Raw genomic sequence first — 27,023 nt, 5'->3', positions numbered from 1 at the left:
CATCCCTGAATATGGAAGTTAGTAGGAATATAAAAAAAGGGAGGAAGGTTAATCTGATTAGCAAGAGTAATAGAAGGCAGATTTCAGACTACCTAACAGATCAAAACGAAAATTTCTGTTCCGACACTGACAATGTTGAGTGTTTATGGAAAAAATTCAAGGCAATCGTAAAATGCGTTTTAGACAGGTACGTGCCGAGTAAAGCTGTGAGGGACGGGAAAAACCCACCGTGGTTCAACAACAAAGTTAGGAAACTACTGCGAAAGCAAAGAGAGCTTCACTCCAAGTGTAAACGCAGCCAGAACCTCTCAGACAAACAGAAGCTAAACGATGTCAAAGTTAGCGTAAGAAGGGCTATGCGTGAAGCGTTCAGTGAATTCGAAAGTAAAATTCTATGTACCGACTTGACAGAAAATCCTAGGAAGTTCTGGTCTTACGTTAAATCAGTAAGTGGCTCGAAACAGCATATCCAGACACTCCGGGATGATGATGGAATTGAAACAGAGGATGACACGCGTAAAGCTGAAATACTAAACACCTTTTTCCAAAGCTGTTTCACAGAGGAAGACCGCACTGCAGTTCCTTCTCTAAATCCTCGCACAAACGAAAAAATGGGTGACGTCGAAATAAGTGTCCAAGGAATAGAAAAGCAACTGGAATCACTCAACAGAGGAAAGTCCACTGGACCTGACGGGATACCAATTCGATTCTACACAGAGTACGCGAAAGAACTTGCCCCCCTTCTAACAGCCGTGTACCGCAAGTCTCTAGAGGAACGGAAGGTTCCAAATGATTGGAAAAGAGCACAGGTAGTCCCAGTCTTCAAGAAGGGTCGTCGAGCAGATGCGCAAAACTATAGACCTATATCTCTGACGTCGATCTGTTGTAGAATTTTAGAACATGTTTTTTGCTCGAGTATCATGTCGTTTTTGGAAACCCAGAATCTACTATGTAGGAATCAACATGGATTCCGGAAGCAGCGATCGTGTGAGACCCAACTCGCTTTATTTGTTCATGAGACCCAGAAAATATTAGATACAGGCTCCCAGGTAGATGCTATTTTTCTTGACTTCCGGAAGGCGTTCGATACAGTTCCGCACTGTCGCCTGATAAACAAAGTAAGAGCCTACGGAATATCAGACCAGCTGTGTGGCTGGATTGAAGAGTTTTTAGCAAACAGAACACAGCATGTTGTTATCAATGGAGAGACGTCTACAGACGTTAAAGTAACCTCTGGCTTGCCACAGGGGAGTGTTACGGGACCATTGCTTTTCACAATATATACAAATGACCTAGTAGATAGTGTCGGAAGTCCCATGCGGCTTTTCGCGGATGATGCTGTAGTATACAGAGAAGTTGCAGCATTGGAAAATTGTAGCGAAATGCAGGAAGATCTGCAGCGGATAGGCACTTGGTGCAGGGAGTGGCAACTGACCCTTAACATAGACAAATGTAATGTATTGCGAACACATAGAAAGAAGGATCCTTTATTGTATGATTATATGATAGCGGAACAAACACTGGTAGCAGTTACTTCTGCAAAATATCTGGGAGTATGCGTGCGGGACGATTTGAAGTGGAATGATCATATAAAATTAATTGTTGGTAAGGCGGGTACCAGGTTGAGATTCATTGGGAGAGTCCTTAGAAAATGTAGTCCAGCAACAAAGGAGGTGGCTTACAAAACACTCGTTCGACCTATACTTGAGTATTGCTCATCAGTGTGGGATCCGTACCAGATCGGGTTGACGGAGGAGATAGAGAAGATCCAAAGAAGAGCGGCGCGTTTCGTCACAGGGTTATTTGGTAACCGTAATAGCGTTACGGAGATGTTTAACAAACTAAGGTGGCAGACTCTGCAAGAGAGGCGCTCTGCATCGCGGTGTATCTTGCTCGCCAGGTTTCGAGAGGGTGCGTTTCTTGATGAGGTATTGAATACATTGCTTCCCCCTACTTATACCTCCCGAGGAGATCACGAATGTAAAATTAGAGAGATTAGAGCGCCCACGGAGGCTTTCAGACAGTCGTTCTTCCCGCGAACCATACGCGACTGGAACAGGAAAGGGAGGTAATGACAGTGGCACGGAAAGTGCCCTCCGCCACACACCGTTGTTTGGCTTGCGGAGTATAAATGTAGATGTAGATGTAGATGTAGATGTAGACGAATGTTACCTCTTGACAACGACAGTGTATTTCGAACCGACAGGAAATCTTGCTGTCGGCGATTCCAGGTACATGCCAATCAATTCCGAGATAACTTTGCAAAGAGAACTGAAAGTAATGGACATTTGGAGTCCGATATAAGGCATAAGGCCACTGTTCACGGAGACCCATAACTTACATTGCTCGAAATTTTATACAGATATTGAATTTCCCTTGAGTTCAGGATTTGCGTACTAAATAAAAGGAATCACGACACCTCATACTGTATTTCAGTGCAGCATTTGCAAGTGGAATAACAGGAATCACAATGTCTTAAAATGCTCTTGAGTGCGGCATTTGAAAATTACGCTGTTAAGAGCGACAGCCACAAGCATGTAAATGGAATTTGTAAACAAAAGTGCTTTTGGATCATGGCTCTCCAAATATAATTTACAAGTTGCTGTCATAAGTGAAATGGAAATAATAATTTGCCCTTTATCGGTACGAATTTCTCAGGACTGTACCACGGCTTCCAACGGTGTTGCTATAAGATAAAAGAAAATTGCAACCTCACCTGGCAGAGGAGGCTTTTAAGCAATTTACCAGGCAATAGTTGAGCTAATCGTGGCGAAACTGAAGGCGTCCTCATGTATGCTAGCAGCGTCTGGTGGCAGCACAAGACACTGGACGGATGTGGGTGGGCGACAGCCCCCATGTCCCAAAGACCGGCGGCGCGAATGTAGTGGGAGTTGGGTACGCTGTTGTTCCCACGATTCCCTCAACAAGAATTACAGACATTAAAGGTATATTCCTAATAAGCTTTTCTTTCCTTGGCAATATGCGTGTCACACAATTGACATCGGCGGCCCACATCCTGTGGAAGTGTCCAGTTGACACCTCTGTTCCTGGATTTGATAATGTCTCCTTCCCGGCAGTTTGATGATGTGATTCTGTACCCTTTCAACAATACTCAACAGCAAAGACCGGTCACTGTGTACCAAGGATTTTTGTTCTAGGCTTGTCTTACACTTGAGAGAGAGAGAGAGAGTTGGGGAGGGGGGAGGGGGGGGGGTTGGTCAGGGTGGGTAGGGTCTAGATCCCTTCATTAAGTCCATTGTATATTTGTGGTATGACATCCAGCGGCGAAATCATTACTTTCTTCCCAACTTAAATGACGCAGTTTCAACACTACGCCGGCCGAAGTGGCCGTGCGGTTAAAGGCGCTGCAGTCTGGAACCGCAAGACCGCTACGGTCGCAGATTCGACTCCTGCCTCGGGCATGGATGTGTGTGATGTCCATAGGTTGGTTAGGTTTAACTAGTTCTAAGTTCTAGGGGACTAATGACCTCAGCAGTTGAGTCCCATAGTGCTCAGAGCCATTTGAACCATTTTTTTTCAACACTACCTAAATTTCTTCCATAAAACTTGCAGTAGTCCGCATATAAACTCTTACACTGTCTCTTTGTGGCCCATTCACATTCAAAAAGTTGCACTCCATTTTTGTCTCATAGATACCAATATCTACATTTAATGGCCCTATCTCAGGGCATCTATTAGTACTTGTACATTCATATAAATAGCATCTTAGTCGGTACACGAGGGATGGTCTGGTTCATAGTGCATTGTTAGCATATTTCGCTCCCCTCCCCCCCTCCACGTCTGCCTTCCCCCAGTGACATCATGCGCTGTGGCCAGATTTCTGACAAAGATCAATTGCCCTTTGTATAAAATGGCGGGAAATTCAAATTTTGGGGGATATAAAAAAAGGGCCCAATTCTGCCACGCATATGATGTCACTGAGGATAAATCCATGTTATAAATCCATGGGAAATTAAAAAATTCGAGATGGTGTAGTGTCATACTGGAACTGAAGATAGGTGTACTGGCCCAGCCTGCATTCTTGCCAGATTTTCCCCTGAGATAAACGATGTTTGTTTCCCCTTCAGTTCCAAGCCTGTGATTGTGGAACAAAGTGCAAGTTCACCCCCATCCCGTCTGTACCAGTTCTAGAACAAAGGATGTTTGATTCCCTTGCAAGTACAGGCTTGCCTGTCAGATCAAAGGTGCCAGTCTGAGGCTGAAGATGTTTTTCATCATACAGGTAGTAACTAGTCTGCTGAACTGCTTAAAAGCCGCTTAACATGTTTTCCCCAAGCTATCATTCATTCAGATATGTAGAGACCTGCGGTCATAGTTGTCACATCACTTGTTCTAACAAGGGAACCTCCCCATCGCACCCCCCTCAGATTTAGTTATAAGTTGGCACAGTGGATAGGCCTTGATAAACTGAGCACAGATCAACTGAGAAAACAGGAAGAAGTTGTGTGGAACTGTGAAAAAATAATCAAAATATACAAACTGAGTAGTCCATGTGGCATATAGGCAATAACAAGGAGAACGTGAGCTCAGGAGCGCCGTGGTCCCGTGGTAGCGTGAGCAGCTGCAGAAGGAGAGGTTCTTGGTTCAAGTCTTCCCACGAGTGACAATTTTACTTTCTTTATTTTTGCAGTTATTATCTGTCCGTTCGTTCATTGACGTCTCTGTTCACTGTAATAAGTTTAGTGTCTGTGTTTTGCGACCGCATCGCAAAACCGTGCGATTAGTAGACGAAAGGACGTGCCTCTCCAATCGGAATCGAAAACATTTGATCGCAAGGTCATAGGTCAACCGATTCCTCCACAGAAAAACACATCTGATATATTCTATACGACACTGGTGACGGCATGTGCGTCACATGACAGGAATATGTTGTCGACCCACCTAACTTGTACACTTTGCGAATGGGTAAAAAGATTCTTCTACCTTGCCCGATTTAGGTTTTCTTGTGGATGTGATAATCACTCCCAAAAAAGTGATGAAAACATAAGAGTTTGTCACATAAACTGAAAATAAAAGATTAAAGTTTTCACTCGATGGAAGATTTGAACCAAGGACTTTTCGTTCCACAGCTGCTCACGTTACCACGAGACCACGGCCCTCCTGCGGTCCCAGTGTCTTTGATGTTGCATATCTTCCCATGAACTACTCAGTTTGTATATTTTGCTTATTTTTTCACAGTTCCACACAACTTCTTCTTGTTTTCTCAATTGATCTGTGTTCAGTTTTTCAAGGCCTATCCACTGTGCCAACTTATAACTAAATCTGAGGGGGGTGCGATGGGGAGGTTCCCTTGTAAGTATAGAAGATGCCCATCGCGTTCTCCCCTGACATTACTCACTGCTCGCCCCATGTTTCAAATCCAGCTGTCCCAAGTTTAAAGCCGTTCCCTCACCCCTGTGATGTCATAGTTTAAAAAATTAAGTCTCTTCTGATGTCACCCTAAGTTGGATCCTAAGTTAAAGTCTACCTGTGCTACGCTTGAACTACTGCTGGGAATAAGATAATAACAATATTGCGTCTTTATTTAAATGAACAACACACCAAGAGAGGCTCCTTTTCCATGATGGCAAGTTTCATGATTGCAAGGCTAGTCGAGAAGTCTGCCACCGCCCTTCACATTCATCTGGAGACCTCCACAGTAGCTTGCTAAGAGCTGTATCATTTCCGCCATCAGAGGATACGTTAGGGCTGAGCCGTTAGCTGCATAAGACATACACGTCCTGCAGCTGGGAGTCAGCCCACTGTCTGTCAATGACAGCCCTGTACACAGAGATGCATGCTACCGATTCGATGATCTAAGACGAAATGAAGTATAGAAGTTCCTATTCCAACGCTGGTATGCTGGCGCTGCACCACTTCTAACACCTAAAACCATGTGACCCGAGTTAAAATGATAGGAAGCATGAAATCTATAACACACAAGCATTCTGCTTCAAAAATAAAGAGATGGAAGTTCCTCCTCCTGGTGGTGGACACTTGTGCAGTGGCTCAGAGGCCAACAAGGAATAGTTTCAAGTACTGTGCTTGTAAAATTCAGCATAAAAAAATTACGAGTGGAATGGACAGTGACTGTTGCAACAGTAACATAGCCAGCCACTAGAAGGCTGTCAAACACGCCAACTTATCCGTATTTGACACGTAGCAACTGAAGTTTGGAGCTGATCATATATGAGGTGACAGGGCGCATTAACAGAATCGCGTTAGGTACGTATGGCTTAGGGCTTCCATCCACGGGTGGATGGGGCCTGCCAGTTCGTCCTCTGAATGGATCGTCCCCTTCCAGACTCATCTGTAACAGCGCGTTCTCTCTGATGTTCAGCCGCCCTTGTCCACTGTAGTACTACGTTTACATTAGTCTACACACTGGTAGCGCAGATAATCATTTTTTTTTTTTTTTTTTTTTAAATGGACTTGTAGTCCGGGGTGATATGTTACATGGACTTGTAGTCCGGGGTGATATGTTACATGGACTTGTAGTCCGGGGTGATATGTTGCAATACAGCGTCGCCGGTCTATTGCGGTGAGTGTTGGTGAGGTAGTAAATTTCCACAGGGCAGTGACTCCGTCACTGCATTCGCTTTGGAGGTGTGGCGGTGGGGCTTGTAGTCCCGTACCACCCTCTGACGGTGATAGTACTGCATGAGTCGGGCAGAAAAATTTTGCCTAACATGGGTGGTGTAGTCCCGTACCACCCTCTGACGGTGATAGTACTGCATGAGTCGGGCAGAAAAATTTTGCCTAACATGGGCGGGTGAGGGTGTGGCGGCTAACTGTGTTGGTGAGGCAGTAAATTTCCACAGGGCAGTGGCTCCGTCACTGCATTCGCTTTGGGGGTGTGGCGGTGGGACTTGCAGTCCCGTACCACCCTCTGACGGTGATAGTACTGCATGAGTCAGGCAGAAGGATTTTGCCCAACATGGGCAGATGAAGGTGGTCCTGTACGCCAGGGCAGGGGAGGTAATCAAACAGCGCAAATTTATATGGCTCAAGTCTCATTACAGCTGCGAGAGGCAGATTATCTCTGATTCGCGACACAAAATCTCTTTGTATATAATGTGAAACATTACGTGTACAGTGAAACGACACACTTCTGATTTAGAATTGGGGAGAGAGGATCGCAGCGGAACTGTAATTAGCGGCAGTATTGTAAGCTGCCGTTTTAAATACGGAATGAAATTTGATTAATTATGATAACATTTCATCTCATACAAGAGGATGATGTATCCTGAAATGTAACTATGAAGATCATTTATGGAAAAATATAATTTCATGAATGTTAAAGGTACGTTTAATTCTTTGGTTATTTTAACTTGCCACTCGTCTGTAGCTCTCAACAATATTTGGCGTGCCGTAACTCGTAGGGAACTTTGTGTCCTGTGTAATCAGTAGAGCATGCACCACGGTCGATTATACTTACTTTAAGAGATTAAATTTTGGACTTTATCGAAACTGATATACAACTGGGACACTGATTCCCATGCTGCAGAGTGAGTACGTCATAGCACCGAAGACGGCTTCCCCACGGCGTATGATTGTCTCTCTCACTTGTTAAGCTCCCGCCGGAGGTCCGAGTCCTCCCTCAGGCATGTGTGTGTGTGTTGTTCTTAGCATAAGTAGTGTGTAAGTCTAGGGACCGATGACCTCAGCAGCTTGGGCCCTTAGTAATTCACACGCCTTTGAACATTTCAACACTATGGTAAGAATTTTCAGAGTCGACGATCGCCGGAATGCTGCAGAGCCACAGAAATTTTATTCCAGGTGCTGACTTCGACATCAAGAGGCAGATATAATGCTATATGATTATGAACTGTAACTTCTAATCATTTTCTTTTATAGACTGAAGAATTAAATTAAGAATTAATTTTATACCAGCAAGTGTGGGATAATAATTGTGTTAACATATTGACGACACGACTACTTTCGCCCAAAAGTTTCCATTCAAGAAACTAGATATTATTTAAGCATAATAATTTCATTTCATTTTCATGGGGAGAGAAGTTAAACCAAAATGCAGTCGCCGGTTTCCACACACATAGTAGGATGGTCGAGGTCCTCCTTTGCGAGCGAGTCAGCGGAACAGTCGGGTTGTCAATTCTTTAGGTTGCCAGCCAACCAGCCTGCTACCGCTGCACCCTGCCAGTCAGTTTCCGAAAGTTTTCGTAGCCGTAAACGATGGGCGCGGAGTGATATTTCAATTTATTATCAATGTAGGGCAGAAACACACACACACACACACACACACACACACACACATACAGCATATTGCATATACAGGGTGGCTTTTTACCAGGAGCACAAAGGGATCACACCTGTGGAAATCATCCCTTTCTAAATTTTTGTAACAGATCGTACAGATACGCCAGCATACTGGGGGTTGAGAAGATAACCTTGTTTCACTTTCCTACCTAGATTCTTAATCACATGATTTTATAATATTGCTTGCTTCCTTATTCACTACCTTCTGTCCCTTCTTGCGATCTGAAAACATCGCGGAGGCATGTGATACAATTCCAGCGGCCAATGGCTCATCAGTTACTGAAGTGTGCATTTTTATTGACAGAAGAAAAACAAAACTATACTGATATGAATAACAGAAAAGTATAATGTACTAACGAAGAAAGCTGGAGCGTTTAAATGGCGAAAAACGAAACACTACCCAAAGGCAATAAAATTTAGTACACAGTAAGGCAAAATCATTCGTATGCGCAATACTACCACTGCTCATATGCGCCGTTCCGATGTGAGCATATGGCTGGGCTACTTTTCTGCGCCTCGCCTCAAATTTCCCACGGTGCTAGCGGGGGCTAGGCGCAAATTGAGACGCGTATAGCGCGTGTGGCGCGACGCAGCGCAGCGCGCATTTTTGTAACTTCACTGGTTCAAATGGGACCGCGCAAATAGCGACGCGACGCGACTGGGACGCGACACGCGCCTGCGCCAGGTCGCGCGGCGTTGTGGTTGTGTCACAGTTTCTCGCGTCGCGCGTGCCTCGCTAGCACTGTGGAAAATTTGAGGCGGGGAGCGGAAAAGTAGGCCGGCCATATGCTCACATCGGAACGGCGCATATGAGCAGCGGTAGTATTGCCCATGCGATAAATTTTGCCGTACTGTATACTGAATTTTATTGCCTTTGGGTAGTGTTTCGTTTTTCGCCATTTAAGCGCTCCAGCTTTCTTCGTTAGCACGTTATACTTTTCTGTTACTTATATGTGCATAGTTTTCTTTTGTTTTTCTTCTGTCAAGAAAAATGTATACTTCAGTAACTGATGAGCCATTGGTCACTGTAACTGCACCATGTGCTTCCGCGATGTTTTCAGATCGCAAGAAGGGACAGAGGGTAGTGAATAAGGAAGCAAGGAATATTATAAAATCATGTGATTAAGAATCTAGGCAGGAAAGTAAAGCACGGTTATCTTCTCGCTGCCTAGTAAGCTAGCGTATCTGTACGATCTGATACAAAAATTTAGAAAGGGATAATCTCCACAGGTGTGATCCCTTTGTGCATCTGGTAAAAAGCGTCCAAGATCTGAAGTATAGAAGTTTCAATGTGATTACTCTGATATGGATGTAATAATGTAATACGACACACTGTACTACATGCATGTGAACAACATATTTCCACTGCAAGCTAGAAACAGTCGAAAAGCAGTCACAAATAACAATGTTTTAATTGGTTCGCCGTGATGAGAAAAAGCATTTCAATTGTTGCATGGACACTATCAGCATTAATAAACTAATCATACAACAACAGGCTACACAAATGAAGAAAATGGTCGGTATTATTACGAAAGTAGGAGTATCCTAAAAGAGTGTTATGATTAGATATATTTAATTTGTTGAAATCTGCTGCCGACAAAGGCAGATCTACTTTCATGACAATGTTTTTCGAACTCCATCTCACAAGGCACACATGGCTAGCTTGTGCATTCCTGTCGCTCCCATTATCCTTCGTTGCTGACAATACACTCACCATTGTGTTGTGCGACAGATCAATTGTTTTTTTTTCTCAACAACAACTATTTTATTTGCGATCACGCATTGTCAGTTTGGCAAGCCCTAGGTGAGTAAACAGTATCTGGCATGTGCTTATCATTCCGCCGGAAGGAACGCTCGTCATTATTTTAATACTGCTCAGATCAAGAGAAGGAATAAAATCCCTTGGTAAGTTTCCATTCCAGTCGCTCAGTGCTAAAAATACGATGGGTTACGGGGATTTCACCAAAATTCCAACAGAATTGCCAGTCTGTTTTTGTGTGAGTTGTTAACCTTTTCTCATTCGAAGAAGCATCACCATTTATGAGTAAAGGCCACATTTCTCTTGTACTTCCTTTGTCACGATGTAATTTGCCAAACTCATCTCACATCAGCTATTCAGACAGAATTCCGAAACGGAGTGCCTCATTAAACAAGTAATTGGCAATCACAGAGCTCAATAGCTTACGAAAAACCTCGTAGTATCGGTTTGCAGTAACATAAAAGAAGAAATTTCATGTTTATTTTCATACTAGGAAGCTCTTGTTTCGCTAGCTGTCGATAACTCTTAAAAAATTACAGTCACTGGAGTGAAATAAATAAAAAAGAAGTACAATTAGTGATATACCGCCATAGATAAGAAAGTTCCGTGTGTTTAATAAATGGAAAAACACTCTCCTCCTTGTGTGCTATCATTCGCCAAACTTTCGTTTCGATGTCTCGAGCGGTTTAGGAGATACGAGAGATGTTGCGAGTATTTCATTCTCGCGGGCGTGAGATAGGAAGTGAGCGCGCTACATGGGATCCATTTTCTCGAGATCGGAGGCAGATAGAGATCTCCTCCCAAGTCTAAACAAAAATTCAGCATGTTAGCTGAATTTCATACGCAGCAACATATGGTGTAACACGCCCCAAACGCAAAATCATAGCGACCCCTAATTTTCGTTGCAAACTTTTTGAGTTTTGCGTAGTGTCTCATTAAAATGTGTACATCACAATAAGAATGGTCATTAGCGAGGTGATGGGCGCTTCGTCACGAAGCTGACATATAAACGCTACAAGTAAGGCAAAAATCATATATTTTCAGAGAATAGTTTCTGTAAAATCATTTGAGAAAGATAAGAGGTTGCGCGCGCTTCGGTTCAGTCAGCGCAGAGCGTCGCCAGTCAGCGCGTGCGAAGTATGGTGTACGCGTCGCAATATGCGCTGCACCCGCGCGACCCGTGCGGCACGTGCGTGTCGTGCTGTAGTCTAGTGTCACGTCACACGTGAATTACGCTTCTCAATTTGCGTCTAGCCTGCCGCGCGACCTGCCGCAGGCGCGTGTCGCGTCCCAGTCGCGTCGCGTCGCAATTTGCGCGGTCCCATTTGAACCTGTGAAGTTACAAAAACGCGCGCTGCGCTGCGTCGCGACACATGCGCTATACGCGTCTCAATTTGTGCCGAGCCTAGCGGTTTACGATATGACCGTCATAGACTGACTCTCCCTCCATGAACCATGGACCTTGCCGTTGGTGGTGAGACTTGCGTGCCTCAGCGATACAGATAGCCGTACCGTAGGTGCAACCACAACGGAGGGGTATCTGTTGAGAGGCCAGACAAACGTGTGGTTCCTGAAGAGGGGCAGCAGCCTTTTCAGTAGTTGCAAGGGCAACAGTCTGGATGATTGACTGATCTGGCCTTGTAACAATAACCAAAACGGCTTTGCTGTGCTGGTACTGCGAACAGCTGAAAGCAAGGGGAAACTACAGCCGTAAATTTCCCGAGGGCATGCAGCTTTACTGTATGATTAAATGATGACGGCGTCCTCTTGGGTAAAATATTCCGGAGGTAAACCAGTCCCCCATTCGGATCTCCGGGCGGGGACTACTCAAGAGGATGTCGTTATCAGGAGAAAGAAAACTGGCGTTCTACGGATCGGAGGGTGGAATGTCAGATCCCTTAATCGGGCAGGTAGGTTAGAAAATTTAAAAAGGGAAATGGATAGGTCAAAGTTAGATATAGTGGGAATTAGTGAAGTTCGGTGACAGGAGGAACAAGACCTCTGGTCAGGTGACTACAGGGTTATAAACACAAAATCAAATAGGGGTAAAGCAGGAGTAGGTTTAATGATGAATACGAAAATAGGTATGCGGGTAAGCTACTACAAACAGCATAGTGAACGCATTATTGTGGCCAAGATAGATACGAAGCCCACAACTACTACAGTAGTACAAGTTTATATGCCAACTAGCTCTGCAGATGACGAAGAAATTGAAGAAATGTATGATGAAATAAAAGAAATTATTCAGATAGTGAAGGGAGACGAAAATTTAATAGTCATGGGTGACTGGAATTCGCGTGTAGGAAAAGGGAGAGAAGGAAACGTAGTAGGTGAATATGGATTGGGGCTAAGAAATGAAAGAGGAAGCCGCATGGTAGAATTTTGCACAGAGCACAACATAATCGTAGCTAACACTTGGTTTAAGAATCATGAAAGAAGGTTGTATACATGGAAGAACCCTGGAGATACTAAAAGGTATCAGATAGATTATATAATGGTAAGACAGAGATTTAGGAACCAGGTTTTAAATTGTAAGACATTTCCAGGGGCAGATGTGGACTCTGACCACAATCTATTGGTAGATTAAAACTGAAGAAACTGCAAAAAGGTGGGAAATTAAGGAGATGGGACCTGGATAAACTGAAAGAACCAGAGGTTGTACAGAGTTTCAGGGAGAGCGTAAGGGAACAAATGGTAGGAAGGGGGGAAAGAAATACAGTAGAAGAAGAATGGGTAGCTTTGAGGGATGAAGTAGTGAAGGCAGCAGAGGATCAAGTAGGTAAAAAGACGAGGGCTAGTAGAAATCCTTGGGTAACAGAAGAAATATTGAATTTAATTGATGAAATGAGAAAATATAAGAATGCAGTGAATGAAGCAGGCAAAAAGGAATACAAACGTCTCAAAAATGAGATCGACAGGAAGTGCAAAATGGCTAAGCAGGGATGGCTAAAGGACAAATGTAAGGATGTAGAGGCTTATCTCACTAGGGGTAAGACAGATACTGCCTACAGGAAAATTAAAGAGACCTTTGGAGATAAGAGAACGACTTGTTTGGATATCAAGAGCTCAGATGGAAACCCAGTTCTAAGCAAAGAAGGGAAAGTAGAAAGGTGGAAGGAGTATATAGAGGGTCTATACGAGGGCGATGTACTTGAGGACAATATTATGGAAATGGAAGAGGATGTAGATAAAGATGAAATGGGAGATACGATACTGCGTGAAGAGTTTGACAGAGCACTGAAAGACCTGAGTCGAAACAAGGCCCCCGGAGTAGACAACATTCCATTGGAACTACTGACGGCCCTGGGAGAGCCAGTCCTGACAAAACTACCATCTGGTGAGCAAGATGTATGAAACAGCCGAAATACCCTCAGACTTCAAGAAGAATATAATAATTCCAATCCCAAAGAAAGCAGGTGTTGACAGATGTGAAAATTACCGAAGTATCAGTTTAATAAGTCACAGCTGCAAAATACTAACACGAATTCTTTACAGACGAATGGAAAACTAGTAGAAGGCAATCTCTGGGAAGATCAGTTTGGATTCCGTAGAAACACTGGAACACGTGAGGCAATACTGACCTTACGACTTATCTTAGAAGAAAGATTAAGGAAAGGCAAACCTACGTTTCTAGCATTTGTAGACTTAGAGAAAGCTTTTGACAATGTTGACTGGAATACTCTCTTTGAAATTCTAAGAGTGGCAGGGGTAAAATACAGGGAGCGAAAGGCTATTTCCAATTTGTACAGAAACCAGATGGCAGTTATAAGAGTCGAGGGACATGAAAGGGAAGCAGTGGTTGGGAATGGAGTAAGACAGGGTTGTAGCCTCTCCCCGATGTTGTTCAATCTGTATATTGCGCAAGCAGTAAAGGAAACAAAAGAAAAATTTGGAGTAGGTATTAGAATCCATGGAGAAGAAATAAAAACTTTGAGGTTCGCCAATGACATTGTAATTCTGTCAGAGACAGCAAAGGACTTGGAAGAACAGTTGAATGGAATGGACAGTGTCTTGAAAGGAGAATATAAGATGAACATCAACCAAAGCAAAACGAGGATAATGGAATGTAGTCGAATTAAGTCGGGTGATGCTGAGGGAATTAGATTAGGAAATGAGACACTTAAAGTAGTAAATGAATTTTGCTATTTGTGGAGCAAAATAACTGATGATGGTCGAAGTAGAGAGGACATAAAATGTAGTCTGGCAATGGCAAGGAAAGCGTTTCTGAAGAAGAGAAATTTGTTAACACCGAGTATAGATTTAAGTGCCAGGAAGTCATTTCTGAAAGTATTTGTATGGAGTGTAGCCACGTATGGAAGTGAAACATGGACGATAAATAGTTTGGACAAGAAGAGAATAGAAGCTTTCGAAATGTGGTGCTACAGAAGAATGCTGAAGATTAGGTGGGTAGATCACATAACTAATGAGGAAGTATTGAATAGGATTGGGGAGAAGAGAAGTTTGTGGCACAACTTGACCAGAAGAAGGGATCGTTTGGTAGGACATGTTCTGAGGCATCAAGGGATCACCAATTTAGTATTGGAGGGCAGCGTGGAGGGTAAAAATTGTAGAGGTATACCAAGAGATGAATACACTAAGCAGATTCAGAAGGATGTGGGTTGCAGTAGGTACTGGGAGATGAAGAAGCTTGCACAGGATAGAGTAGCATGGAGAGCTGCATCAAACCAGTCTCAGGACTGAAGACCACAACAACAACAACAACAGACTGACTCTCTCCAAAGCGCCCCATATTCGAGATTCAAGCTACGCAGGTTCAAAGCACTTGAATGCTTTATAGTCACTTGACCGAGAACACCTAATTTACAGATGAAAATAAGGGTTTCAAATTAATCTTTTTATGAAGGCTAGTCCGATAAGACGAACATTCATAAGGAAGGGCATTACTAGTGAGACTGTCAGTGTAGTACACGATTACACAATTTGTAAGATGTGGGATCTTAATATGCAATAGATTAAGAAGTTTCGCTTTTCCGACAGACTGGTACATGAAAAGTAAACGTGAAATGAGTTTAGAGCAAAAAAAAAAAATGGCTCTGAGCACTATGGGACTTAACATCTGAGGTCATCAGTTCCCTAGGACGTAAGACTACTTACACCTAACTAACCTAAGGACATCACACACATCCATGCCCGAGGCAGGATTCGAACCTGCGACCGTAGCGATCGCGCGGATCCAAACTGAAGCGCCTAGAACCGTTCGGCCACACCGGCCGGCTAGTTTAGAGCAACACAGCTGCAATACAGCAGGCGGAAAGTTTTACTCACTGTGTTCTTTATTCACTTTTTCATTATAACCTGTTCTTGGATTCTGGGAAGAGTAGGAACTCCTGTTAACTTGAAGGTTATGAGAGACAGAGCACTTGATGGGAAGGAGAGCTCAAGGGACCGCTTGTCTTTCGGTTAAAGCGATTGACGAAAGTCAAAATTAAACGTATTGCTGGGAGGTCGAATAGGGAACTTCTTCTTACAAGATATTCAGCTGCTTTGGTGCAGTATTTCATTGGTTTCATTCATCTCTTTGAATCACTTGATCTTCGTTTATTTCAGTAGGAAGCAGCATTCATAACACGGCCACACCTACATTTTTGGCTACAGTATGAGAATACATTTCCTTCCCTCATGGCGTACACTGTTTCAATCGTACTCTTTGTTTTCTCGACGTAAGGCGTCAGCAAACTTCAGGGCGCAGGCCGACAAAATTCTAATGTCCGTATGTAATGTTTGGAGATGAATACCTGCAGATAGAAATGAGAACTTCCGTTTGACACAAAGCTGCCGGAAGAATGATCTACGCCAGAGCTTGAGAACCTGCAGAATTGTGTTTCTATCAGCACTTACTGGTTTTCAGGACAATGGACAAGGTTAAGTAGTAAAATGCATTTCTACTATGGATGCTAAGAAAATGATAAACATTCCTTAGAGCGACATTGCTGAAAAGCAAATCTGCATTTTTTAGACATGGTGGCCACATCTAGAGGAAGAACATTTCCCGTCATGTGAAAAGACATTCAGTTTATTTGTTCGCTTCATACCACTTGTTTATGATATTTGTGTTGGCTGAGAAAGTTGGTTGCTTAAATCAAGAAGAATCAATACATAATAAACTTTTCTATGTGGTTGTTGGAACGATGGAAGTGTAGAATCTTGGTTTATGATTGAGTCGCTGAATAAAAGACAGTCATAGCGCTAAGTTCGACGAGAAGTATAGAAGCAGTGGTGTCTTGCATGACTCGAAAGTTTAAGAGTAGAGCTCTGATAAATTGAATAAGAAGTGAACTGAGGTCTGAGAGGCGAGTTACAGTCATCAGTTTCGCGTAAATTTTTTCCTGAACGAATGATTTATAGCAGTCGAAAAGCTAGAGCCGAGAGAGTTGCTTGTAGGGACAAGAGAAATATTTCCAGAAAGAAAGCGTTTTTTTTCCTCTGAATGATGAAAACTGATGTCGCTGCTGTATGCAGATGACTGCAAATGAGAAATATTTTGAAAACATTTAAATGGTAGCTCCAGTTTCAAGTGCAGGCACATATTTTTACGCTGTGAAAGTTTGACGATGAGCCGTCAGTTAACATACTGGATTCAGTGAAATCAAAATAATAAATGGATTGTTTCACTGCATCATAAGTGATTCTTCGATAAAATAGTGTTGCGGGAGGTGTTTGTTTTCCTGATTCTTTGGAGTAATTTAATGGTATCTTATGAATGAAGGAGAGAATAACTGAAATATTTGTTACTTTTCTGGTTTTGAATGTAATAAATTCACACTCACTCCACTCTGTTTAATTTTTGGCAAATCTCTGACCATATAACCAAGCACTAACGATAATTATAACCTCTGTCCAGGGTTACTGCAGTGCAGGTTGGTGAGTATCTCAGCCATATTTGTTCCTCGTATCAGTTAAAAATGTTAAGCGAGGGTAGCTGCACATCATGAAACTCTGAACTGGACATTGGGATCTATCTTAGTTGGTTCTGTTCACGCACTATTAGTGGCCCTGACCCACGATGTTATTAGAGTCACCTCTCGCAACAAGTTAAAAAACCGTACTCGCAGGCCATGTGGGACAGGCACTGTCATATGTTTCGTTGCTAAACAGAAGAATAAACTTGTATATGTCAATGGTCGGACTGATATTAGAATTCAGCTGGGTAGTGAGATATTCAGAATTGAAAGATAAATTAGCTAAGAAAATTCAGTGTCTCAAAAACTATTCAAAGCATTCATAATGTATATTTCCACATCCTTAACCTGGAAAGTAAAAACGGCTACGAGTTAACGGTGGATATTGAGGCATCTTCGTTTTGCTGATGAGGCTGTACTGTTTGTCTTTAGTGCAGATGAAGTTCAGTAGCGAAGAGAAGCTATCAAAACTGTTATCAATGTAGTCTGCAAAATCACTACCCATAAAACATGAATAATGTATAAAAGGCGATCAAGAAGTTTCAGCCTGAGGACGTTGACGAAACATTCGTGCAACGTAACGTGATCCACCGTGGGTAAATAAGCACAGACATGTAGGCAAAGGGATTAATGTGGCTTCGTGTCTTTCCGATGTGCATGCGGTAAATGTGAAGTATGGCGACGTTATTAAGAAATGTGCCCAAACAGGAGCAACATGCTGTTATTCTTTTCATGGCTGGCGAACGACAAACACCGGTAGACATTAACCGGAGAATGAGTAATGTACATGGAGGCAACAAGGCTGTCGAAAGCCACTATTGTGGAACGGGACGCCAAGTTCCGAGTCCGTCGCGATGCGACTCAAGACGCCGGTCGATCTGGGAGGCCAGCCACATTACGGGCAACGACAAGCGAGTCGTTGATAATGGAGTGATGTTATCCATCGTTCTCTCGTCCCAAGAAGTTCAAGAGCCAGCCATCTGCTGGAAAGTGGATGCTCACCCTGTTCTTTGATTACCGGGGCCCATTGTTTATTGATTTGAAGGAACCTGCTGTGTCCGTCACTGGGGAACGGTACTGCGCTAGTCCGGAGAAATTACGGCGTGCAGTTAAGGCGGAATGTCTGGGATAACTGCGACAACGAGTGTTGCTGCTTCGTGATAACGCACGTACCCATATCGCAAATGTCGTAATGCAGAAGTTGCGCGAACTCGAGTGGAGGATACTCGAGCATCCGACATATAGTACTGATCTCTGCCCATGAGGTTATCACTACTGTTCCTTCCGAAGAGGGTGTTCACCGGGCAGTTACGGACTACTTCAAGCAGCGGGACACAGTGTTTTACCGGATGGGTTCCTCACCCTGGTGCGTCGGTGGGATGATTGGCTCAATGTTCATGGCGATTTTGCCTGCTTGACGTACTGAGCACTGTACGGCCCTCGAACGGAAATTTCTCGATTGCCCCTTATATAACCAGCATATCGAAATGAAATCATAGAATCAGAGGACGAAGTTAAGACAGCTACTAGACCGACAGGAATAGAAATAAAAAGAATTTGTCTGACTGCAGTGATTCTGGTAAACTACAGGGCTGTGTATTGTGATCTTTAGCATGTAGATGAACTAAGGCTTAAATCAGTGTTGCTGCAGGTTTTGGGGTAAGGTTCAGAACAGAAATAAATGACCCTGGGAACAAACTAGAGTGGGAAACGTTGATACGACCGTAAAGAAAATGAAATCGAAATGGAAAATATAGCCAGAAGACTGGGTGGTAGGTTGAACAAGGAAATACTAGGCTTTATTCCAAGAGATAAGAAGAGAAGACGACAATCAAATAAAGTGAATGGACTTTATTGGAACACCTGGAGGAGCGACATCGATAAATAGTGTTGAAGAACTTAATTTATGTATAAATCTAGAGGTTGTCTTTACACAACAGAGGATGTAAAATTGCGTATGACGATATTGTACAGGGTGTTTGAGAACCTCATTGACAAACTTTGAGGAACGATATGTCATACAATGGAGTTCATTTTTCATTAAGGAACATGTTTTTCTCATCCGATCATTTAAGACCTATGGACGTCATATGGCTGATACTGAAAATGACGATGAATCATAGAGACTAAAGTCTTTGTCTCTGTAAGCATAATCGTCCTAAATATCAGCAAAGAGTATGCAAATATTTGTAAAAATAGCTACGAATATCAACGAATAAAGTCCAGTGGTAGAAGGAAGTCACCACTGTGAACAATATCAATATAATACTAGCAGTCTTCGACATTTTCTTGCGATTTTGAAACCAAAAATTAATTTCTGACAGGCGCCACGACCAGTAGCGGGCTGGGAGGGCGTGTTCAACGCCACAGAATATGGCAGCAACTGTGTACAAGAGGACGGCAGTGGGTCGGAGGACTGCCTCTACCTGAACGTGTACGTGCCTGGCGTTCCAGCGGAAGGCGCAGCGCTGCCCGTCATGTTCTGGGTGCACGGCGGGGGTTTCTCACACGGCAGCGGCGATGGCCGTGAGTTCGGGCCTGATTTTCTCGTCTCGTATGGAATCATACTGGTCACTGTCAACTACCGCTTGGGCCCGCTCGGTAAGTACTTCTAACAAAAGTAATGATGATAAATACGAATGATAACAGGTAGCCATACGAATGGAGGAACTAGTAAAATACACCGACGGAAAACATCGCAACACCAAGAAGGAGTTGTGTAACATAAATGGATGTTGGTTGGCGTGTCTATACATCTTAAAGATTGAGGTCGAATCAATTTTCGCGCCAGTCACATAAGAGTGTTGCTAGTAGCGTCACCATGAGGATAGAAATCATTTTTGCTTTAAATACACGCCGTAACTGTCGTGAGCGTTAATTACCTTTGAGATTGGACGTTGTGAGCTAATGTTAGTCAAGAATGCCTTCAAGGCGACAAAGACATGTCACTGAGTTTGAATGAAGTAGTGTAATAGGACTACGGGAAGCTGGATGTTCCTTGAGCGATATTGAAGAAAGATGTGGCAGGAATTTAACCATTGCACATGACTGCTGACAGCACTGGTCACGAGGATGTACGGTCACAAGAAAACCAGGCTCCAGACAGCCACGTGGCACTACTGAGAGGAAAGACCATCGTGTTCAGTGTATGGCTCTGTCGCATCGTATTGCATCTGCAGCAGCAATTTGAGCAGCAGCTGGCATCACAGTGACACAAAGAACTGTTACAAATCAGTTACTTCAAGGAAAGCTGCAAGCCTGACACCTTTTAGCGTGCATTCCACAGACCCTGAACCACTGCCATTTGCGACTTCAGTAGTATCAAGCGAGAATTCATTGGAGGGCAGGATGGAGGCCTATTGTGTTTTCTGATGAAAGCTAGTTCTGCCTCAGTGCCAGTGACAGCCATGTGTTGGTTAGGAGAAGGCCACTTGAGGGCCCACAACCAATCTGTCCGCATGCTAGAGACACTGGACTTAATGTAACTTGCCAGTGAATGGTTGGAAAAACAGTAAGAATTTTCATAAAGTTTATGAAGGTCTAACTACATAATGTGAACTCTGAATACAAAGAAATTTTAGACCAATGAAAGTGTTTTAAGGATGAAGATTTTGGTATAAGAATAATCAGAATAGCTTTGATATAAACTTTATTATATAAACATTTATGTTGGTCAGTAATTTAAAATTTTTTTTGGCAGTCTATGTTTTTAGTCTATAGACTTATTAACTACTTTCCTTAGGTGCTTAAAACTTTATTATCTAAAAAGTAGACAACAACCAAACGATTTCAGTCAATAGTTTTTATACGATAAATACATAAATTAGACAGTCAAAATTAAGGTAATTTTTTATAGTTAGTATGGGTATATTTTTCCTCCTGGTGATACTAAGCCGGTGTCTGTAGTCTACTTTTCTCCAAATGGTAGCCTGAAATATCACAAAAAATCCAGACCTCTAGCTCAAATAGCTTTTTTGCATAAAATAAACATATCAGGAAATCTGATTCTTGGGAAATTCAGTTTAAAGGTACATTTCATCTGTTACTCACCTCTGTTGTTCTTAAAACCCTCCAGTGCATAACATTCTTGGTTTGTGTGTTCCTCATCTTCTCTCATCCTTTTCTCGCTCCTCTTTGCTATTCTGGCCTCTATAGTTGCCTCAAGAACGCATTTCTTGCCTTCGGCCACTCTCAAGGAATCAATTGCCATCTTTGATTGTCTCATATTGAAACCAGGAGTTAGACCTAACAACTCTAAAACATCACATAAGCTAACTGCCCCATCATTAAAGCAAATAACGGCATCTAATACACCTAATCTCATAGTACTGAAACCAACAAACACAGTTTTAGGCAGGCATTCCAATATCACATGGTTGAAACATTCATTAACGTCTTGTATTTTTCCATGTAAGCACCATGACAGTAGTTTAGTGTCACTTAGGTCCCTGTATATGGGCTTCATTGTTTCCAATAACTCAGATGGCAGGGAGTGATGGTGTGCATAAGTCTCACCATTTCCTATTGCTTTTTTGTATCCACACCATGTGTCTACACCACTGTCACAGAGAACATGCTGTGGATGGTCGTCCATAGAAGCTTTATGGAGAAAGTTAGCCCCTACTGCTTTCTTCATGACCACAGTATTGTCTAGATTCCTTCTTATGGCTGAACCATAATAGAGCTGCAGTTTGCCCACCTGTTCCTTAGTAAGACGACCCCGACCACCAATTGGTCTGCCATCACTGAGTTTTTTCCCCTTCATATCTTTCATTAGCTTATGTAAACGTGTACCCATCCTCTTTTGGATATGACCATCACATTCTAACTTTTCAACTTTTACAGTTCTTCCATAAGGCATATTTTCCAACACATTTGCAAACTCTTTGGAGTCTCCATCTCCAAGGTACTTCATATACCGTACTCCATAATTCTCTTCTGACATTTGAAATATTCCGAGAACTCCCTCTGATTCCATTCTACCACTGATCCCAGAAAAATTCTGAACACAAATATAATCCTGGTTATTTCCTTTGCAATCATGGCAGTCCTTTGTCATACATTATATGTCAATCACCTTTCCATTTTCTAGGGATGTTGCGGTGACAACACCATTCAATGATAGGTGATCACGCTTCTGCCATGTTCCATCAGAGGCTGCAGCTATATCAGTGTCACCTTCATTGCATAACATAGTTTCTTTTACTGGTTTCTTCATTGACACAGCACTCACTTGACCAAGACTTTCAAGAAGTAACTGTGTGTATTTCTCAGGTCTTGTAGGTGGGGGCATATTCATTAAAGCACAAAATGTTTGAGCTGCTTTTCTTCCCTCCCAATACACCTCATTCCATATGCAAGTCTGATATTTGTCTAATAAACTCTTCCTTTGCACAATCCAGAAGAATACCCTGTTTTAGTTACCCCACAGAAATCACAAAACACATTTAACTTACTAGCCACACCTTTCCTGCCTTCAAAATCTTCGACAATTTTAATACCATCTTTTCCACAAAGCACACACACAGCAACATTCTTTAGAAGCGAACATAAAGCACTCAATTCAGCAGTTATGGAAACACATTCCGTTACAGTGTTTTGATCATATTTTATAGAAATGTAACTCTGGGTACTCAAAAATTTTAGCTACTGTCTTGGGGCACTTGGCGGAGTCGACATAGCGTCCAGTTGGTTTGTGGATGTAATTACACAGTCTCTACTTCCAACGAACTAAACCGATTACCATCAAACTTACGTTTTCCCGTTCCAAAACACATTTTTGGAGGCATAACTTCTTCCGAGAATGACACAGCACCAACAACTCAACAATGTACAGAAGTTTGAACACAAACAACTCTCGAAAACCGTAGATATATAAAGGAAAACAAAGGAGCATCGGAAGGCGTGTGTGTTAACAGGGCTGCCAACACAAAAAACGATTACGAGATGTATCTTTTCGAAGAGGAAAAATAATAATGACGCCATTTGAAACCCGACCGCAGCCAAAACACGGTCGTTGCCGCATACCGACATTTACTTAAATTTGTTTTCATAGATGTTCCTGATGCCCAAATCGATTAATTTAACTACCATTTTGTTCACAAAACTCTAAATATTGATGTAAGACGGAAAAAAATCGAATTTTTGAATCATATTCACTAGCAAGTCACCTTGACCTGGAGTTTCGGTCTGGGGAGCGATTTCGTATGACAGCAGGAACACTCTCGTGGTTCTCCCATGCACCCTGGCTTCAAATCTGTACGTCAATGTAGTGATTCGACCTACAGTGCTGCCCTTCATGAAATCAATTCCAACGCCTGTTCTCCAACTGAATAACGCTCGCCCACATGCCACTTTTGTAACCCAACATACTCTACAGAGTATTGACAAGCTGCTGTGTCCTGCTCGGTCTGTTCAAATGGCTCTGAGCACTATGGGACTTAACTTCTGAGGTCATCAGTCCCCTAGAACTTAGAACTACTTAAACCTAGCTAACCTAAGGACATCACACACATCCATGCCCGAGGCAGGATTCAAACCTGCGACCGTAGCGGTCGCGCGGTTCCGGACTGTAGCGCCTAGAACCGCTCGACCACCCCGGCCGGCTGCTCGGTCTGTCTCAAATCGAGCACATATGGTACATCGTCGGACGACAGCTCCAGCGTTTTCCACAACCATTATTTAACGTCCCTGTGTTGACCGACGAAGTGCAAGAGGAATGGATCTCCATCCCACAAATTGACATCCGGCATCTGTATAACACAACGATGGCGCGTTTCCAGCTTCTGGCAGTTACACCGGTTATTAATGTATGAGCATCTCACATTTCCAGTGGCATATCTAACGCTTACATTACTTAACCTGTGATCTTGCAATAATACTTACATATGTTACCTAGACAACTGTATTCCCGAAATGTCAATACTCTGCATTAATCATTCTTTGTCGTTGCGGTCCCCCCCTCCGACAGTGGTCAGTGTATGATATGTGAAATACTGCAGCAAGCGACTAGCTAGTAGCGTTAGGATTCCAGGTCACAAAAACAACATGAAAGGCCGTCCAGAAGAGACATTAAATGTAAGAAAGAAAAAAAAAGTGAGAGTGAGACAGAGTAACTTTAATAATTGAAAACTGAGAAACAACTTTCAAGTGATTGCAAATTGAGAAACTTTCCGTTGATGTTTGGAAGGAAATACATGGCGCGGACCTTCTATCACAGTAATTGCAAATGGCGCACTATGATATGCAGGCCTTACTAGACACAAAGAAGGTTTCAATTAACGCATGTCCAAAACAAACAAAAAATTCATCAATAGTTAACATGTGAATTGAGACCTGCACGCTCAGCAAATGAAAGTAAGGAACGGACAACTGTAAAATATAAGTTTAGCTATATCAAGAAAATATGATAAAATGGATTTGACCCCGCCCTGTTGCATAAAACAGGGTTTAAATAATGTTTCCACTAATACAAAAACATTTAAACTAATCTTAGTACAAAATAAAATTAAAATAAAATTAACAAAATTAAACTAAAATTAGCAAGGGATAAGTAAAAATACTGATAAATTAAAAACTGGGCTCAGACTCACTAAACAAAAACGATTGTGTCATGTACACGCAGACATTTTTAGCAATGCAGGTTGGCCATCAGTAAAACTTTTAAACAAAATCGAATCAACTAAACATAATACAATGATGCCTAAGATCAACGGATAGCTTCGAATTTTCATACAGTCCACATACTACTGTGCTCTCCAAACAAGTCGCACGTTCGCCAATGCCTGTTATTCTGTAATTCCAATCCGCACGTGGATTCTTTACCCGTAAATACGAGATTAAATTCCAGAGCCGTCATCCACCAAATCCGAGTAAGGTCCTTCTCGGGCGTATAAGTTGATGGAATTACGCCACCCACATGCTCGAAACAATATTTAATTGTAGCAATTGCTCTAAGCGTCCATGTCGCACATAACTAAATGCGATTTCCCTTTGACAGCCATCCTCCAGCAATCGATGTTAAACGAGTGAGGATTACATACAAATTTAAGACATTTCTTTAAGTATTAAATGAAGAATTTAAGTTGTTTTCATTACTCATATGTTTAGTAGCGTCGTATCTACTCTGGGAATTAAAGGTTTAACGTTCAATCTTTGATTTCCTTTCAAAACGCGCAAAGGTCGTTTCGTGCATACACGATCTTAGGCCTAATTTTTCGAGTATACGAGTTTTGATTTTTAACGTTAGCTTAACTGCATTATGTTACTACATTAATAATATACACGTCCATTAGTATTCCACATACCTTTAGTGACTCTTGTGATCTGTAGTTAATAGAATATTACCGTTATTGCCTAGATAAATTTTGTAAAAAATGAGCAAGAAGTGTATTAGCTGCCATAGGAAAGTCAGTTCTATGGTTCTGTGCAACTGTTGTGGCAGATGGTTACATTGGGGTGAATGTAGTGGCATGGGAATTGGGAAGCAAATGGGTCTCTTCCAAGGTAATGCAGATTATGTTCAAGGGATAGGAAAATAACGGAACAGGAAGGGAAGATTAGAGCCCTTCAGGCTGAACTGGATAGTGCTATGGAGGAACTGACGAGGTTAAGGGAGGGGGAGAAGGGTGAAGACAGGTGGGAAGTGGTAGCAACGAACAGGGGCCACAGTAAGAGAACAGTATCTGACAGTTTCATCATTGGCACAAACAACAGATTTGCCTTGCTGCCTCAGTCATCTAAGGAAGAGGCTCAAGTATATGTAAGTGTAGTCAGCAGTCAGCAGACTTTAACTAGGACACCAACTCTCGCAAAAGAAGTGGAAAGTAAGAGGGAAGCTCTGTTGTTAGGTAGTAGCCATGGAAGAGGTGTGGGCCAGATCTTGCAGGAAAAATTAGGTGACAGGTACTAGGTCACAAGTATTTTCAAGCCCAGTGCATGTCTTAGCCAAGTGACAGAGGATGTAGGATCATTGTGCAAGGGTTTTACAAAGCAGGATCATATTGTGGTAGTGGGTGGAGTGGGAAACAGCATTGATGGGGATCAGGGCTACAATATTAAGTGTGACCTGCTAAAAATAGCATCTGCAACGAACCATACAAATGTTGTCTTGGTTGCAGTATGCTCGGCCCCAATTGAACAGCTCTATCAGGAGGGTCAATATGGAGCTAGATCAGCTGCTTCGGGCAGCTACTTTGTCAGGTACAGGTTTGGTACCTGTTGATGGTATTGGTCAGTGGGACTTCACAAGACATCGCCCGAATCTCAAAAGGGAAGGGTAAACTGGCTGGGGTGATAGAAAAATCTTTAGGAGGGCACTGAAACTTATAGGAGCCCTTTTTTTAGGCAAAGATCAGTGTCCTATCATCCTATATTGAATTAAATAAAGCTCAATGAGAAGTTCAAATAGGCAGGTACTGGAGATTTGAAAATATCACAAGATTCTCATAACAGTACAGTGAAAAAAAAAATGTTAGTATGTCACAAGATCTACATAAAAGCAAAGTGTAAATAATGTTAATATATTTCATCAGAGTAGCGGGGGATTAAAAAACAAAGTAGATGAGTTTCTTGTTTGTTTAGAAGATTTAGAAACTGAGGATGGAATAAATGTACTATGCCTGCCTGAACATCATATAGTCATATGTATGGAAATGGTAAATGTAGATGGATATCAGCTTTCAGCACATGTATGTAGAGACACTATGGAGAGAGGAGGAGTTGCCATACATGTTAAAATCTGTCATAGAGTGAAAAATTTGGAAACCAAAAATTTTAGTATAGAGCAACAAATAGAAGCATGTGTATGTGAGCTTAAACTAAATAACTGAACTTTTATAATTGTAGCTATATATAGGTCCCCATTGGGAAATTTCCAACTATTTTTGAAAAACTTGGATACTTCGTTGTGCTGTCTGTTAGAGGAAAGCAAATTATTGTTTATGGAAATTTCAATGTAGATGTTATGAAAGAGTCTGATAGAAAGCTTGTCCTTGAAATATTACTTGGTTCTTTCAATTTGACATCAGTTATTGATTTTAGTACTTGGGTGGTACCGAAAAGCTGCA

The 27,023-nt window shown here is 42.3% G+C and overlaps 1 protein-coding gene across 1 annotated transcript in view; it reads left to right on the top strand.

Annotated features, from left to right (window-relative positions):
* Window positions 1-27,023, top strand: part of LOC124607326 (acetylcholinesterase-like) — a 141,542-nt gene that overhangs the window by 20,949 nt on the left and 93,570 nt on the right. The window contains exon 3 of the mRNA XM_047139627.1: window positions 19,281-19,557. Within this exon, the coding sequence (XP_046995583.1) occupies window positions 19,281-19,557 (277 nt within the window). The remainder of the gene's footprint in view (window positions 1-19,280; window positions 19,558-27,023) is intronic.

This window comes from Schistocerca americana, chromosome 3, assembly GCF_021461395.2.
Source record: "Schistocerca americana isolate TAMUIC-IGC-003095 chromosome 3, iqSchAmer2.1, whole genome shotgun sequence".
NCBI classification, from domain to species: domain Eukaryota; kingdom Metazoa; phylum Arthropoda; class Insecta; order Orthoptera; family Acrididae; genus Schistocerca; species Schistocerca americana.
This window is presented reverse-complemented; position numbering and strand designations above follow the sequence as displayed.